Source organism: Xiphophorus hellerii, chromosome 3, assembly GCF_003331165.1.
Source record: "Xiphophorus hellerii strain 12219 chromosome 3, Xiphophorus_hellerii-4.1, whole genome shotgun sequence".
Taxonomy (NCBI): domain Eukaryota; kingdom Metazoa; phylum Chordata; class Actinopteri; order Cyprinodontiformes; family Poeciliidae; genus Xiphophorus; species Xiphophorus hellerii.
In genome coordinates, this window is record NC_045674.1 from 23,064,057 (window position 1) to 23,081,411 (window position 17,355).

Below are 17,355 nucleotides of genomic sequence, written 5' to 3' on the forward strand. Positions count from 1 at the left end.
CCCTAAAATTGCAACCAGAGCAAATCAAAGCAGATGTTAGAATGTCTTGCAGACCGGAATCCAGGTGAGACTTAATGACAAAATGTAAAAATTTGAGCTATATAGCAAAAAATATAAATGCAAGCATAGGGGGGCTAAAAATACATGTTCAGCACATTTTCCGTATTATTTGCAAATTTTGGAACCGTTGTAGAATTTTTTTTCATTAAACAATAATGCACCACTTTGTGTTGGTCCATCACCTAAAGATTGTATTTCTAATATGACAGAAATAAAAAAATTAAGCGGATATGAACAGTTCTTCAGGTATTAAAATCCTCTGTGGTTTGTTGGGTCTCTGTTGTCCCGAAAACCAGATTAGCTCTGCATGTCAGGCCAGGTAAAGGCGGTGAATCTGCTAATCACACAAGCAAAGCGCTGAAGTACGCCCACAAGCACGCATGCAGACACAGGATTAATATGACACAGAGCTCAAGCATGAAGATGGGTGGAGGACAGATTTATTTTCCTCTTTTCCCTGCTCCCACACACACTTGTGAAAGTTTGCAATACTGTACCTCCTCCTGGCACGACTGGAGGTGTGAGTCTGTGTGTCTAAGAACAAGGCAAAGGTGAGACATAGCCTCATCCATTAGTTCTTGCCTTGCTTAGGTTCCCCTTCTCACCGTTACGCAAAGCCAATAAGACAATAGAGAACAGGGATACTAACAGTGTCTCCTCAACTCATTAGTTGTCTTAGTCCTGATAGATGAAGGAAATGGTCTTTTTGTACTCAGAAGGCATTTTACTCAACTGTAAGAGGAGAGGAAGGCAAAGTTCAAATGAATGCTTGGTGAGTTGTGTAAACATTTCTGCTAATTTTGAAATATTGTTATTATTGTTTATAATGGGGTAATTTGTATTATTGTGTACAAAACTGATAGTTAATGTTATGCAAATCTTTCCTCCAGAGAAATTCACATCGCTATAGTCTTTGTTCTACAGCAAGCAGACTTTATTTTGTAGAAGAATATTGTATATCATTTTGTTTATATTATTGATAGCAATGCTGAGGGTGTCAACATATATCTTTATACCTATAAAGCTATATTTTATAGCTTGGCTTTTTGTTGAGTTTTAATAAAGGAATTTTTGTTCCTCATTACTTTTGGGATCTATCTTAGCTTTCTAGAAAATCTTGCAGTGAATCTTGACTGTTCATGTCAAGATTCATTTAAAACATTATGTGAACAACTGGAAAATAAAATTTGTCCATAATGTTAAGAAAGTCAGAAAAGCTTAACAAAATGAAATGAAAAACTATACATCAATATGAGTGTTCACATTTGCTGTGTAACTTGATTTTAACAAGGGGCCAAATTGCTGGAAATGTAACTTGTGCAGATCAGTTTAGTTTCATTATGGTTGCAAAGTAAACTGTGTATATAAATGGTTTAATTTGCCCAAAACATGATTTAGGTTTTATATTAAGTCTACCAATGAGTGGGTTGAACTTCTGCTTAATAAAAAAGGAACATTTGTGTTTTAAATTAATACTCAATATGCAGCTTAATATACATTACTGCTTGTCTATACTGACCAAATATTTTGTCAAAGTGTGGATGTTGACTGAAGAATCCATTCTAGAACATTTAGAACCCTAGAAAATGAAGAAAAATAAATACTCTGTCAGCTGAGGAGATCCCGTTCCTGATGTTTCATTTCAGGAATCTTTTACTGATTGCATCTCTGTTTTGGCCCAGATGCATAAAGCTATTAACATCAAAACCTCATCCACCCGCTTTTTTTGTTTGGCATGTCTTTGTGTTTCTGTTTTTGCTCGACTCTTGTCTTCTTGAGAGGGGGTCTTCTCAAAAACAAGATGGCGGTTTCTCAATTGAGAGCAACAGCTGCCACCAAAGCTTCTCATTTTTATTAATGCACACAGAGTGAATTTTTACCGCCATGTGACGATCACTCATAAAAACCATTACTGCTTTTGTACTACTGTTCATGTTTTTCAGTTATATTGTTAAAGCGATTTCTTTCAAGTTTATAACGCTTTGCAACATCTGAACAGAGCACAGCTTTGGGTCAAACCCGACATTTGTTCTTGTTACTTACAAACTTGTCATGATTAGATGTCGTCTTCATGAATCATATGTTAATGAAAAAGACTGCAGTCTTTTTAACTGTTGTCACTTAAAAAGACAAATCTGACAAGAAAAGCCTAATTTACTTTCATGCCAAGACCTGAATCTTTATTTTAGACAAATTCTATCAAAAACATTTCAGCAATTGTCCATCAGACCACCTTGTTTTTTTAAAAACTTTGTGACAGACAGAGCTGAACAACACCAGGACAGAGGGACCCCCAGTATCATGATTCAGGCAGCGTGGGCAGTCAGTGACAAGCACCGACATCTCAGTACATCTGCTCCGCCAGCCGTGAAATACCACGTTGTTATTTTATTGCTATTTGTTACTATGGGAGTCATCAAAATTGTTTATAGTGTTTAAAGTTTAAATAGTTTCAACAACGTATACTCTGAGATTCACAGCTGACCATAACGGTATATCTGCAGAATGGCTTTTGGTCCAGCTTCCTCAGTTTTAGGAGAGCAATAAAATGTATACAGAGGTAAAAGAAAGGAAACCTTTTGAATATTTACCGAACACCTGCTTAAACTGATGAGTTCACCTTTTTCTGTCCCACAGATCATCTCAGACCTGGAGTCATGGAATGAGGAACTGTCCAAGCAGATGAATGACTTTGACACAGAGGACCTGACCCTGGCTGAGCAGAGGCTTCAGCACCATGCAGATAAAGCACTTACCATGAACAACCTCACTTTTGACGTCATCCACCAGGGGCAAGAGCTGCTGCAGTATGTCACAGAGGTCCAGACATCTGGTGAGAGAAAAGAATTTGAAAAAAACCCCCACAAAAAACAGCAAATACTCTGGGACACGGAGGCACTTTTCTGAAACAACAGCTCATAATCTGTAGCATCATAAGAACAGCCTCTGCATTTTTTTTTTGATAAAACATCCCATTTTGACTTTAGGGAAAAATTAAAAGGTTGTTCATATATTTCACATAGTAATTATTTCAAGAATGCTTTCATAATAAAGGGCATTTTTCTGCTCAGGTTTCATCATGTGTCACACATGGTCATGTGAATCTGATGAAAACACTACACAGACTGCTCTCTTTATATTGTCTCTTTACATGGGCCCTTTTAAGTTAAAAGAAAGAATCAAATACAAATAAAGCTTTCGCTTTTGTTACAGCTGCATATTTAAATTTTTTTTAAAAATCACTAGAATAGAAAGATGGGGAAAACTGTATATGTTGGCTTAATAAAGTGTTTATTATTCCAGGTGTGGAGCTGCTATGTGATAGAGATGTGGACATGGCAACGCGGGTGCAGGACCTGTTAGAGTTCCTTCATGAGAAGCAGCAGGAGCTGGACCTGGCTGCAGAGCAGCACAGGAGACACTTGGAGCAGTGTGTCCAGTTAAGACATCTTCAAGCTGAAGTCAAACAGGTACTCACTTTATGAACACAAGATTGTATCAGTGAGAGACAGTAATACTGCATGAAAACAGGCAAGAACAGGACACAACAATGTTCAAGTTTAAACTTTTTACATCAGGACATGACTGCAATGTTCACAGAAGTCTAATAAAGATAATAATCATTTTAAAAAACAGTTGTTCTCAGACTGGGGCGAGGCTAGGTTAATTATTGGAAAGTCTTTCTAATAATATATTGCTACAACATGCCACAATTACAACAGAATGTGTTAGTGTGTGTTAAAAGGTCACAGCACGTTCTGCTTGCACAGAACTGCCAATACATGACTCAGCCCTTGTCAACAAATTCTGTTTTTTTTCTTCTTTCTTTATTTCTGTATATCTTTCCTTATTTCTTTATACACTTATGTATTTTTCTCCTTTTGTTTAAATTTTTCTTTGTTTACTTCCTACTTTTTCTTTCTTCCTTTCTTTGTATGTGTTTATGTAGAGTATAGTAGTTATTATTGGCATCAGAAATATATGCTAACTTAGAAAAATATTGACTTTAAAATTTTAAGAACTGGTGAAGTTGTTGAACAGATTTTTAGAGATTCATGACACAAAGTTCAAAGTTTGTAAAAGCTTATACATGCATGAGGAAGGAACATTTTTTTGAAATGTGGGGATTTTTTTTCAAATTTGGAAGACATCAGTCTCTTTACAACTGAGCTATTTCATGGGTTCTGAGTAATACCAAGGGATACGGACGGTTTACTTTTATTTATATAACTTGACGATTAATGATTTATCAATTTTTACATCCACTATGGTCTTTGGAGGCTATAGGTGCCCACAGGCACCCTGTTGATGGGGACCCTGTGTATTAATAGGTGTATTTTCCACACTATTGCCTCTATATTGATCTAAGCCAATACAAACGTAAACCTAAAATGTTTTTGTTGCAGGATTTTTTTTTTCTTTGTCCCCTATATTGCCCAAACAACAATAAAGATGTGTCTGAACTCATTCCTCTTCTCTGCTTCGAGAACAGAAATTCTAGACACGCAAAACATATTTATCAGAAAACACATCAGGCATCACAGAGAGACGAAGAGGGATTGTTGTTTAAGCGAAGCGCTGATATTCTCCGCTTGTGCACAATTACAACATGACACTCATTTGGAGCAATTTTGCAGGCTGACATTTCAAAGCAAAACAAATTATTATAGAAAATATTTTATTTTTTTTTCCAATACAGCTCTTATACTGATGCAGGCAAGTAGAATCATATGGTTTGTGTGTTTACATGAAAAAATTGGACAAATGCCAAAAGAAACAAAAACATACTTTAGTAGAAAAAAAAATTCTAGACACATTGCAGCAAGTGGAATGATGTGCCAGAATGATGGTTGCAGGATAAAATTGTGCAATCTCTAACAATTAATATACTTTTTATGGTTTTTTTTATTGCATTATGTTGTCCTACCTGTAAGGGTTTCTTTGTGTGAGTAATTTGAAATAGGCGTGTCCCAAATAAATGGTAGAAACAGGGATTAATAGAGGCTAGTGCATCAGACTCGCATGAGAGGGAAAGGAAAAAATTGAAGTGGTATGACTGTATGACGGGAAAAGCACATTTAATGGATTTCATGCCACCTGAGGACATTGCAGGCATAATGGAAACATTGTCCCAGGAGTCTAAAGCAGGAGTCAGGGTTGCATCATCACTTTTATAGCTGAGCGTCAGCTACGGTTCTGGCCGTCACCCACACAGCAAGTGTGCCTGCTGAGTCAGAGAGGGAGGGAAATGTCTTTGTGAGTGCGCTCTCCAGCTAGAACTAGGTCGGCATAACTATGAGGGAAAACGATCTTTCAAGCTGCAGACTGCATGTGTGTGAGGTGGAGCAGGGTTGTTGTGGTACGGTTGGTTTCAAGATTACCCAAGAGAGGGAAAAGTGTGGAAGTGAAGAATAAATCCGAAGTGTCAAGAAGTTTGCACTCGGAGAGATTTCAACTTGGATACAGGGCCGAAGTAGAGAGAGGGAGGATGCAAACATTAGATGATAGTTTGAACTTACACAGTAACTGAAAATAAAAACATTAATTAAGCTGTCTTTTTAATTAGCTTTTAGGAGAGAATGGAAAAATTCAGACCAAATGCTGAAACTACTACTGAAGCATGAATAATAAATGCTTTCTCTGTGTGTTGCAGGTTTTAGGTTGGATCCGTAATGGGGAATCAATGCTCAATGCCGGTCTCATCACAGCCAGTTCATTACAAGAAGCTGAGCAGCTGCAGAAAGAACATGAACAATTTCAACATGCAATTGAGGTGAAATTGAATATATATATATATATATATATATATATATATATATATATATATATATATATAAACAAGACAATTTTTTTTGTTTTTCCATTACTTTTTGTCCTTCACCTCTTAACATTTTTTCTTTCGGAGATACCATAGGGTCTTATCAATCTGCACCTCTCCTTATAAAATTGACACATCAAATGAAATTATAAATAGCTTATTTTAATGTCTCTCCCTCATTTTTCACTCGTTATTCTTTCCTAGTTTTTGCCATTGAGTGTCCCTTTTGCATTCCTTTGAACTCAGTCAAGGTTTGCTTATTTTAATGCAGGCCTGTCCCTGACCTGCTTTCTTCACAGATCCCATACACACTAATAAGATCCACTTTTGTTTTGGTTTTTGCAAAAGTGTGGGACGAGAATTTTTAGTTGCAGTAGTACAAGACAAGCCCAATAGGTCCTGTAGTTAAAAATGAAAGAATTATGGCAAAAGCTCCATCATATGCATACTGCACAAATATGGGACCAGCATGAACCTAGGACAAATTTCGAAAACATTCATCTGTTTTTATATGCTGGATTCATTGTTTATTAATTGTTATATATTTAAAGTTTGTTTTTATCTCATTCTTAATGAAGAAAACCCACCAGAGTGCACTGCAGGTGCAGCAGAAGGCAGAGGCGCTTCTTCAGGCAAACCACTACGACATGGACATGATCAGAGACTGTGCAGAAAAGGTGCGGTTTGCTTTTTATGTATATCTATGAAAAATAATGAAATCTGTGTAGGCAGCACAGTGTGGGTTTTAGAATTTTGTTGGAAATCTGATGAGTTTCGTTTGACTTGAAGGTGGCGGATCACTGGCAGCAGCTGATGCTTAAGATGGAGGACAGGCTGAAACTTGTTAATGCCTCTGTGGCTTTCTACAAAACATCTGAACAGGTATTTTTGTCTAACAGGGCACAAAAGGGCATCTTGTTTGATGCTACTTGGACAACTGGAGTGTCATGCCAATTATTTATAATGGTGAATAGGGATTCGTGCACAAGAAAATGCAGAAATATAATTTTGTTAGTTTATTTGAATATTGAAAAGATTTGTTTTGCTTGTGATTGGAAACAGCTGTGCACAGTTCAGATCTTTGCAAGTGAATAATTTTTGAAATAACAATGAATGAGCCGAATATCATTTCTACATACTTTTGGAGCGAATTTAAAAGCCACGTCGTGTTTGCGTGCTTTAGGTGTGCAGTGTTTTGGAAAGCCTCGAACAGGAGTACAAGCGAGAGGAGGACTGGTGCGGCGGTGCTGACAAACTGGGCCCAAACAGTGAGACGGATCATGTCACCCCTATGGTCAGCAAACATCTGGAGCAGAAAGAGGCATTTCTCAAAGTGAGACCAAAACTTCAGATATGAAAAGAAACGCCCACACATGCATTTCTGTGATTTCTGAGCTGATCCGATGAGTGATCATTTCCTCCTCCCTTCATGTTCACAGGCCTGTACGTTAGCCAGACGTAATGCCGATGTGTTCTTGAAGTACCTGCACAGAAATAGTGTCAACATGCCTGGCATGCTGTCCCACGTAAAAGCTCCAGAGACTCAAGTCAAAAGTATGTAAAGAGCAATACATATCCTCATGATTTATGTGTTCTGTTTATAAAATAATTCTCTGAACTTTGTGTAACCGTTTCTTCCTCCTGTAAAATCCTAATCAGAGCCTTATGATTGCAGACATCCTGTTGTTATGCCGAATTAACCATGTTTTTGTGTTGTTGTATCAGATATCTTGAATGAGTTGCTGCAGAGAGAGAACAGAGTCCTCCACTTCTGGACCATGAGGAAGAGGAGGCTGGACCAGTGCCAGCAATATGTGGTGTTTGAAAGAAGCGCCAAGCAGGTGTGTTCTTGTGCATGTGTGTCTCTGTATTCTTGTTTAATCGAGGAGTTAGCGCGATATGACCACTACACTTGTAAAATTGCAAAAATGCGAAATTTGACTAATTAGACTGATACTAGACAGAAAGACAAAAACTTATGGGTGATTTGTGCTTTTAAAGGACATTTAAGAATTTATTTTACTGAGTTCAGTGCAGTATTTTTTCCACTTATGACAGTATGCAGTGTTTTGCCATGATAACATAGTTAAAACTGGCTTATGTGTGTTGGTTAAATTACTTCCTGCATTTCTCTAAAAAGGCAAATACTGTATATAGAAGAAGAGTTTGCATAAGTCTGCTTAAAGTGCAGAAAATTTCCACACGCAAACTAAACTCACATCTGGACTTTTTCATTTTGGCAGAACTTGTGCAGAATATAAACCTGCAATAATAGTAGCTCTAGCGAAGGAGCTGACATCAGCAGCTCCTGTTGGGAAATATGTTGACAGGACAGCTATTAGTTGTATTTTCAACAAATCTGACTTTTATGAAACTTATTGTTGAAAGAAAGGCATAAGAAGTCCAAATTTCAGTTTTCTATGTGTCATTTTGGAGACAAGTTGAAAGATTACAGTTTTTTTCAGATTAAACTCAAAACCCCAAACAGGCTCAGACGCCAGACTCAAATCTAATTGAGAATCTGTGGCAAAACTGAACACTGATGTTGACAGATGCTCTTTAACTAATCTAACTTAGCATGTGCTATTTTCCAAAGAAGAATGGGCAAAGTAGGCCAAAAAGTGCTGACTTTGGATTGCTGAAAAGAAATGCTCTCCCTGCTTCTCAAAATTTCAGTCAGTGTTTTATCAAATAAATGCACTATTTCCTGTTGGTCTGTCACATAAAATCACCACACAATACACTGAGGTTTTAGGTTTTAACATGAAAAAAATAGAATACTGCAATGTTACAGAAATGGGATAGTTTTGCAAGCTATTGCTGCTGTAGTGCCACCACAGTGCCTCATTGCTGTATAATTCCATACACTTAGCTCCCCCTTGTGGTGTTTGGAAAACACAGTATTGGAACATCATTTCTTGGCCTGTAAGAATGAAATTACATCACACTTGTTTTCTGGAACACAGCTATTTTAAGGCTTTCCAGGTTTTATCCCCAGGGTGTGAATGCTTTTTGGTCTCACAGTTTGACTGGACCAGTTCTGCCATTTCAGGCCAGGGCAGTGTCACCTCCAGGGCCTGGTTTTAAAATACACAGGCCATAAAAAAGAAAAACACTAGGTAGGGCATTCTAAAATTAAAAAGAAGAGAAAGTGACAAAACTATTTCCTTTTTGTAAATAATTTGCATTTTCTTGTGGAACAACTGCATGTTTATAATATAGCCATCAGTATTTCATAATTAGTATTAGTGTAATATTCAGTCGATAATTTTCATAAATATTATTCTATAATTTTAAAAAAGGACTTATTTTATAAAGTAAAAGTAGGTTCTGTAGTAACGTTTTTATTTTACAATCCCTTTTCAGTTTATTTCAAATATTGTTCAGAAAGTTTCAACTTTGTTAGATTGCTTGTTGTCTTAAGACTTGAATCCTTATCAGAGCTGGACACGTAGGCTATCTGGAATCTCTGTGTCGTCTCTCATGATTGGTCGTTTCGCCAGGCCCTGGAGTGGATCCATGACACCGGGGAGTTCTACCTGTCCACGCACACGTCCACTGGGTCGAGCATTCACCACACGCAGGAGCTGCTGAAAGAGCATGAAGACTTCCAGATCACAGCAAAGGTACGTGCAGGTCTTATGTTTTCTGGTTTTCCTGCGAAGTGAGAGAAAGTAGTTTCTGCTTGTGGTGATTCTCTCTGTTGTTATCTGATTATCATGTTGTGCTCGCTCAGTCAGTCCGCCGCTACGCTGTGAGGCCCATTTCCAGGGGCACTTCATTGTCCTCTTTGCTGTGTCACTGTTATTGTGTGTCAGAGAGCTCGCTATTGTGTCCACCAAGCAACACATGATTCCCAACTCTTTCTTTCGCTCATCTACCTTTTCTCTGTTGGCACCACCTCTCTCTCCTCCCTCTCTGCTGCCCTCCCTGAATGTCCCTCTATTGACAGCAAACCAAAGAGCGGGTGAAGCTGTTGATCCAGCTGGCGGATGGGTTTTGTGACAAGGGCCACGCCCATGCCCTGGAGATAAAGAAATGGGTGTCCTCCGTGGACAAGCGCTACAGGGACTTCTCTCTCCGCATGGACAAATATCGAACCAGCCTGGAAACGGCACTTGGCATCTCTTCCGATTCAAACAAGGCTGTGAGTGATTTTGTTGTTTTTGTTTTTTTTGTGAGTACATACATTATTGGTACATAGAGAAACTCGCAAAGAGATTTCACCAGGTTTTAAAAATAAGATCAGGACAACTTAATAGACTCTAACAACGGCAACAAAAAACAAAAAAAATCAGGCTTTGTGTTGCTTAAAGATTTTATTTATTTATTTTTTTTTAAATCAGCCAGTCCTACTACTGCGTTTTATTTTATGGTGTGCAGAGACCAGATGGTATTGTCGTCCGTTTACTGCATGCTGCTGTTCAAACTTTGTTTAGCGAACATCTGCCAACAGAAGGCAAACACCACACAGCAGCTGGATATCCTATCTAGCTGCTGTATGCCACATAATAACCACAACCTGCTGTGTGTTCAGAGCAAAGAGCTGCAACTGGACATCATCCCAGCTACCGCTCCGGGGTCAGAGGTCAAGCTAAGAGACGCTGCCCATGAACTCAATGAGGAAAAGAGAAAATCAGCACGAAGGAAAGAGTAAGAATTCGACTTTTTTTTTTTCTGCTCACCTGTTAGCTATTGAGTCTTAGAGTTATAGTTATATTGAATGTGTTACTTTTTGTGTTCAGCCTTGCAGCAAACTTTAGTTATATCTAGTTCCTAAGAACAAGAAATATTTCAAAAGGATGATTAAGCTACCTTTGGAAAACTACAGGAATTCTTAACAAGATGGCCACCTAAAGTGACAGTTCTTGTCATGAGGTTAGAGGTGGTGAGGAAGACAGTGGGCCCAGTTTATGGAGAAATGATGATGATGATGATTGAATGATCAAAAGCACAACAATCCAAAGTCCAGGCAGCACAGAATGAGCGGAAGGCTAATAGCTCAATGCTGATAGCAACTGGTAACAGCACAAACATCTGACGCTACAAGACAGATTCAACAAGGACCCAACAAAGAACAAGGAACACAAGTGGCATTAAATACACAGAGGGTAATCTGGGAACGAGACACAGCTGGAAAAAATCAAGGGGTAGACAAGACAACACGGAGACTCAATAGACATAGAAACTTGAAATAAACACAAAGAAAACTCAAATCCTCACAGTTTTAATGATAAAATCTCCAAATCAAATGTAACCACCATGTGAATCACATTTAAGACTTTAACATTTAAGGTTCGACTTTAACTTGTGCCCTAAAGACTTCAGAATTAACACAGAAATGTTAATCCTTTCAATGACTGGGAATACAAAGTGGCACTTGTAAATGATTTATGAGACCTTCATAGGAATCCATCCACCAACAAGTCTACTTTCTACCATTGCAAATTACACAATTTACAATAACAGTCCAAAACTGCGTAAAGGATAATGCTTCCATCTAATATTGGCAGATTTCCCCCTCAGGTGCAAGTATGTTATTTATATGCCAGCTGTAAGCAAAAAATATAGGAAATCAACATTGTACCGCTCTCAGCTGGAGTTAAAAAAACATAATGCCTGAATAAAATTACAGGCAGGGGAGTGTAATCCAGTAACCATGCTAAATCCAGAAACCAATATTGTATTTGAGATTAAAAACACAAAACGCTCATAGACATGACAAAAAACTATGAAAAATAAATAATATAAATAAAGTAATTTATTGATATTTTCATGCACTTAACCATGCATTCAAAACAGTAGAGTAAAATAGCTGCTTTGAAATGTAAAGCAGCTCATCATAATGTGACAAACAAATAACTTAGTGTTTATATTTTGAAATACATGTTACAGTCACATTGCACATTCAAAGATTATAATAAACTAAAAAATGTTTTGTGTTATTTTCTGCTTTGTTTCATATAGTTTCCTTCCTTTGTTTATGTAGTTTTACCTGCAGCAAACTAAAAAGAAATTAATGTCTATTTCTCCAATTTTACTATCATATTGAGTCCTTTTCTCTCGCCCAGATTTATAATGGCAGAGCTGATCCAAACAGAGAAAGCATATGTCAGAGACCTACGTGAATGTATGGATGTGAGTATTGCCTTAGATGCTGTTTCTAATTAATCCTATAGTCTTGATTTGTCACTCATAAATTGTACATGTGTTCATTAACGCTTCAGCTAGATGTATGTAAACAACTGTTTTCATATGGTTGCGTTTGTGCAGACGTACCTGTGGGAAATGACCAGTGGTGTTGAGGAGATTCCTCCTGGCATTGTCAACAAGGAACACATCATCTTTGGGAACATGCAGGACCTCTACGAGTTTCATCACAAGTCAGTTTAGCAGCAATCTGCGACAATGTGTAGAAATATTGTTTGTATTTCGCAGAGGCAAGGTGATTAATAGTCTATGAGTAAATATTTTTTCCTCTCCAAACAGTATCTTCTTGAAGGAGCTGGAGAAGTATGAGCAGCTTCCAGAGGATGTGGGTCATTGTTTTGTGACCTGGGTAAGTGAGCATATGTAATGAATTCTGTGTTTGCTGTGTTTTTATTTCAAGTAGCTATGACCATTATTTTACAACACAATAAATTCTTCAGTTTATTTAAACACATGTTTAAAATAAAACTGCGTTCATATTACTTTGGTCAGGTTGGTAATTTCTCTCTCAATTTCAATTTCTCCCTCAAATAATGGGGTATTTGGGGGATAAATTGCTGTTTTAACTGGTGTTTAGCGTTAAAATTAGGGTTCATATCTTGATTATAACACATTTATGAAATCTCCTACTCAGGCTGACAAATTCCAGATGTATGTGAACTACTGCAAGAACAAACCTGACTCCACTCAGCTCATCCTGGAACATGCTGGACCCTACTTTGATGTAAGTAAAGCTTTAAATTGTCAGAAATTCTGACTTACTTGTTGTAAACCATTAAATAAAAAAAGAAATATCTCTCTTAATTCAAAGACATGTTTCCATTTTAATCCACAGGAAATTCAACAAAGACATCGCCTTGCCAACTCCATCTCTTCTTACCTCATCAAGCCCGTTCAACGAATCACAAAATACCAATTACTTCTGAAGGTAGAGCAAGTTTCAAATTAATTTTAGTGACATGACTAGTTATCTGCAAGTTTTTATGTTTGGAAGTGGAAATGCTAGACCTGGAAAAAGTAGTGGGAACACATTCACGCTTAAAATTCTTTTGGAGTTCATAGCATGGTTTCTGAAACATGTCTATATATATGCTATTCCACTGAAGGAGTTGTTGACATGCTGCGAAGAGGGGAAAGGTGAAATCAAGGATGGCCTTGAAGTGATGCTCAGCGTTCCAAAGAAAGCCAATGATGCCATGCACCTCTCTATGCTGGAAGGCATGTAGAATCAGACATCACACACGCACATGCATCCACTACACTGGTACAGTTTCATTCAGGATAAAGAAAGATTCCAATTCTGATCTATTGGTGATCTAACTGGTGATTAGTCTGCCTTGAGATAATTTTATTTAAATCTAACATCAATATCATTCAATTGAATTTTACCTCTTAACCTTTGTCCTATTTCTTCATGTTATAGCCACAAACCTTAATGTGTTTTTTAGGATTATATGATAGATCGACACAAAGTAGTGACGTGGAAAAAAAATTTCACTGAAGAAAAAATTGAAATCGAGAAAAAAAAAATCTTGTTCTTATTCAAATTTTAGCCCTTCGGCCCCAAAAACTTTCCTCGTAAGTGCCCCATGTGTTAATCTGTCACATAAAATCCCCATAAAACACTTTGATGTTTGTAGATGTATCGCAACAAGATGTGAAAAAGTTTGAAGAGTATCGCATGTTGTGTCCAAATACTAGCACAGCTCAATAGATCATTGGCTTGCTCAGTTCCATCTTCTAATTTCTCAGGGTTTGACGGGAACATAGACTCCCAGGGGGAGCTGATACTCCAGGAGTCCTTCCAGGTGTGGGATCCCAAGACTCTCATTCGGAAAGGCCGTGATAGACATCTGTTTCTCTTTGAGATGTCCCTGGTCTTCAGCAAGGAAGTGAAAGACTCGAACGGCCGCAGCAAATACCTCTACAAGAGCAAGCTCTTTGTAAGAAGACCCTTAATTTGCTAGTGTAAATCCTTAGGACATGTGCTGTGTAAGTCAACAAGACTTGTTCTCTTGTTGCAAAATGTGTAATTGCTGTTGTGCTTTTTTTCTTTCAATTCTACAGACATCAGAGCTTGGAGTGACAGAACATGTGGAGGGGGATCCTTGTAAGTTTGCCTTGTGGCTGGGCAGGACGCCAACCTCAGACAACAAGATTGTCCTCAAGGTACGACTGAGTAATGTTCTGCAATTTTCTTCCTTACATCACTCAAAGTTGAAAGTGTCGTCTGAAAGACTTATATTAAATTGCACTTCTCATTGCCGTGTTCATAGAAGGAGGTTAGGGAGCCCCGAGGTTGGCCTGCATGGCAGTAGGTGGCACTCCAAACCTTTTGTACAGTACTGTAGCTGCAGCTAACTAAACGCAAAGTATAGAACACCAATTTAAACAGCATCTTATATAACTCACCACTGCAGCAAGCACTGTATCTGTTTGCTTAGTGAAATAGAAAAGGACTCTAATGATTATGGAATAATGACTCAAGATTAAATAAGATCAAACAGTTCGTGGGATCAGATGGAACAATAATTTTTGACAACGAACGTCATTCTGTGCTCTCTACATGCTTACACAATGCCATGAGTCAACATCCACACTCGGTGAAAAAAATGTACCGGCTCTTGCTCCTTCTTTGAGGAACAAAATCTGATGTTCTGCATTTTTCTGTATTTTAAAAAGCAGAAAAGTCCAAAGTACTCAGGAGTTTTTCATATACTTTGTCTGAATCTTTCATGTGATTTTTTTATTTTATTTTTTATTTCCTTTCCTGCAGGCATCAAGTATAGAGAACAAGCAGGACTGGATTAAGCACATCAGAGAAGTAATCCAGGAGAGAACTGTCCTCCTACGTGGAGCTCTGAAGGAGCCCATTCACATCCCTAAAGCCACTACTGCTAAACACAAAGGCAGGCGGTAAGCAAAGATAATACTGACCCAGGCTTGAAAGACACACAGTCAGATATAAAATAGTTATATAACCAGGATTACAAAACACAGCAGGTGTAGAAAGCAAAAGCTGCATTTGAAAATTGTTCACAATCCTTATACTTGCAGTTATTTTGTCATGTTACAGCCACCATCTTCAATTTTGACAATTTTGTGTGATTAAGCAAAACATAGTATTGGAACCAGTTTTGAAGAAGGTGCACAAACTGTCTGGTCAAATTGCAGTGCAAAGGTAGCTTTACACTTTATTGACTTAGTACAGCCGAATAAAAACACCTGACACACATTTGAGATTTTCACTTATGAAAAGGTTAGAAAATGATCAATTATGTTTCTCTACTTGACAACAATTGTTGGTCTACGACAGAAAGTACCAATAAACACAATGAAGTTTGTGGCAGTGATGTGGTAAAATGCAAAAAGGTTTCAGGCGATGTGAATATTTTTCACTGTATCGAAGCGAGATTCAATGTTATGAATACCAGTCGATATTTTTTGTCTTCCTGAAGGGATGGAGAGGATCTAGACAGCCAGGGAGATGCTAGCAGCCAACCAGATACCATCTCTATCGCCTCACGGACATCCCAGAACACACTGGACAGTGACAAGGTTGGACACACGCTTATACACTCACATATTATTCTTCAACTTTATATCTGCCAGGTAGCACCTAAACTGGGCATTATTTATACAGTTTTAAGTATCTACCTGTATTACAAGACACAATTCTATTTCTGTTTGTCAATAAGTAGCCGTTCTGTTATTGGTCAGGATGAGTACCGTCACACATCTCCGTCAGAAACCGCAAACTGGATGGATGCAGACAACTGTCTGGAAATCACTTCCTGTAAAAGTGTTTGATTGTGTTGAGTGAAAGAAATGGCCCATCTGACAGAGCTCTAATACAGTGCGTGTGTGTGTGTGTGTGTGTGTGGTTGAGAGAGAAAATCCTTGTTCTCTGGGAACAGTAACGATCAGCTTTGGTTATATGTGGCAATCACACCACAGAAGGCTTATCCTCCTACGCTCAGTATGATCAATTGTAAAGCTAACACCCCACACAGTCGGATATAAAAATAAAAAATAAAATTCTTCCTCTGCCTTCGTGTTGTATTAATTATAAATCTGAGGAGTGGATCGGGTCATTATTTTCACACTTGACTTGGATTTACCCCAGATCGGCCCTCACCAGGCTTCCTCTGCAATCAGGAAAATAAGAAAATTATAATGTTCAGCTTTCACAGCTTAACTGTTGGAGTAGCACTAATCTCGACTGTGCAGCTGCTTTATGCAACACAGGACTGTTTTAGATGGGAGGTGAACAAGTCCGTGTCTGCTTGTGCATCTGCCCATTCCCGTCAAAATCATCAAAGAGGCTAATTAATTAAGAATTGTCCCCTCAGTTCGAAGCGTGCTCACTTGCATAAAGATCCAAAAACATAGAGGAACACGTGCACATTTGAATGGGCATCCCATTCCCACTTTTTGAATGAGTCTCTGTGTGCCCCGTCTTTCTGCGGGTACTCAGATGAGGCATTTCTTTCAGGAGGCAATGACAGTGGCATGCTTGTGCTGCTGGCGGGGTGGGGGGAGTGTGTGCGCTCCTGTTCCGGTGTGTTTTTCTGTTGAAGTGACTGACTTGTGTGTCAGCAGCTTCAGCCTCCCACTCTCTTTTGACGGAGGATGCTCGTCTTCTTGCCAGACAGGAGAGCACAGCATTATCCCGTCACATTAATCGATCACAGACTTCTCTCTAAAATTTGGGCAGTTTTATCCTCCCTACTTTTCTGGAGTCTGTTTTTGTTAGTGATGGAGTGGGGGCCTTAGCCAGGTCAATTCTTTTAGAAGCATTCGTTAGAGGAAGGATGGATTAAATTGCTCTGCTGCAGAGAGAAGATCTTCCTGAGGAAATCATTTATGCGTCGATAGTCTAAAAGTGAGGACTTCAAAGAAGAGCTTGTGGATCATTTTTCAACTTTGACCAGAGCTTCAAATATATTTCACGTAGCTACTAAACCAACATTTCAGAAAATGAGTGTGACCGTCCTTTGGGTGACAGCTCCTTGTCGAGTAACCATCTTCTAAGTGTGATTGAGGAACATTTTAGAGATCCCTGCTGAAAATCAGCCAGTGCTCCAGAACTTGTTTTGCTTTTCTGGCCATCTTTCATGATGAGGGAGTGGAAGACAATTGACAAACTGGAAGAGAAGATCTCAAATCCTGTCTCTCAGCTCCTCAGTTCTCTGGCTCTGCCACACTATCAGAGGGTATGTTGCAAATGTAGACTTTTTCCTCCATGAATGATTTGGCAATGGAGC

At 38.4% G+C, this 17,355-nt stretch overlaps 1 protein-coding gene across 6 annotated transcripts in view; it reads left to right on the plus strand.

Moving 5' to 3' along the window:
- The window catches only part of triob (trio Rho guanine nucleotide exchange factor b), a 98,159-nt gene that overhangs the window by 56,919 nt on the left and 23,885 nt on the right, over positions 1-17,355 (plus strand). For all 6 annotated transcript variants that reach the window (XM_032554959.1, XM_032554968.1, XM_032554941.1 and 3 more), the window contains 21 exons: positions 2,698-2,893; positions 3,364-3,530; positions 5,714-5,833; positions 6,457-6,555; positions 6,668-6,760; positions 7,062-7,211; positions 7,318-7,432; positions 7,604-7,719; positions 9,382-9,504; positions 9,831-10,025; positions 10,416-10,531; positions 11,950-12,016; positions 12,152-12,261; positions 12,368-12,437; positions 12,723-12,812; positions 12,924-13,016; positions 13,195-13,306; positions 13,841-14,031; positions 14,156-14,257; positions 14,865-15,004; positions 15,547-15,646. In XM_032554959.1, the coding sequence (XP_032410850.1) occupies positions 2,698-2,893; positions 3,364-3,530; positions 5,714-5,833; positions 6,457-6,555; positions 6,668-6,760; positions 7,062-7,211; positions 7,318-7,432; positions 7,604-7,719; positions 9,382-9,504; positions 9,831-10,025; positions 10,416-10,531; positions 11,950-12,016; positions 12,152-12,261; positions 12,368-12,437; positions 12,723-12,812; positions 12,924-13,016; positions 13,195-13,306; positions 13,841-14,031; positions 14,156-14,257; positions 14,865-15,004; positions 15,547-15,646 (2,565 nt within the window). The remainder of the gene's footprint in view (positions 1-2,697; positions 2,894-3,363; positions 3,531-5,713; positions 5,834-6,456; positions 6,556-6,667; positions 6,761-7,061; positions 7,212-7,317; positions 7,433-7,603; positions 7,720-9,381; positions 9,505-9,830; positions 10,026-10,415; positions 10,532-11,949; positions 12,017-12,151; positions 12,262-12,367; positions 12,438-12,722; positions 12,813-12,923; positions 13,017-13,194; positions 13,307-13,840; positions 14,032-14,155; positions 14,258-14,864; positions 15,005-15,546; positions 15,647-17,355) is intronic.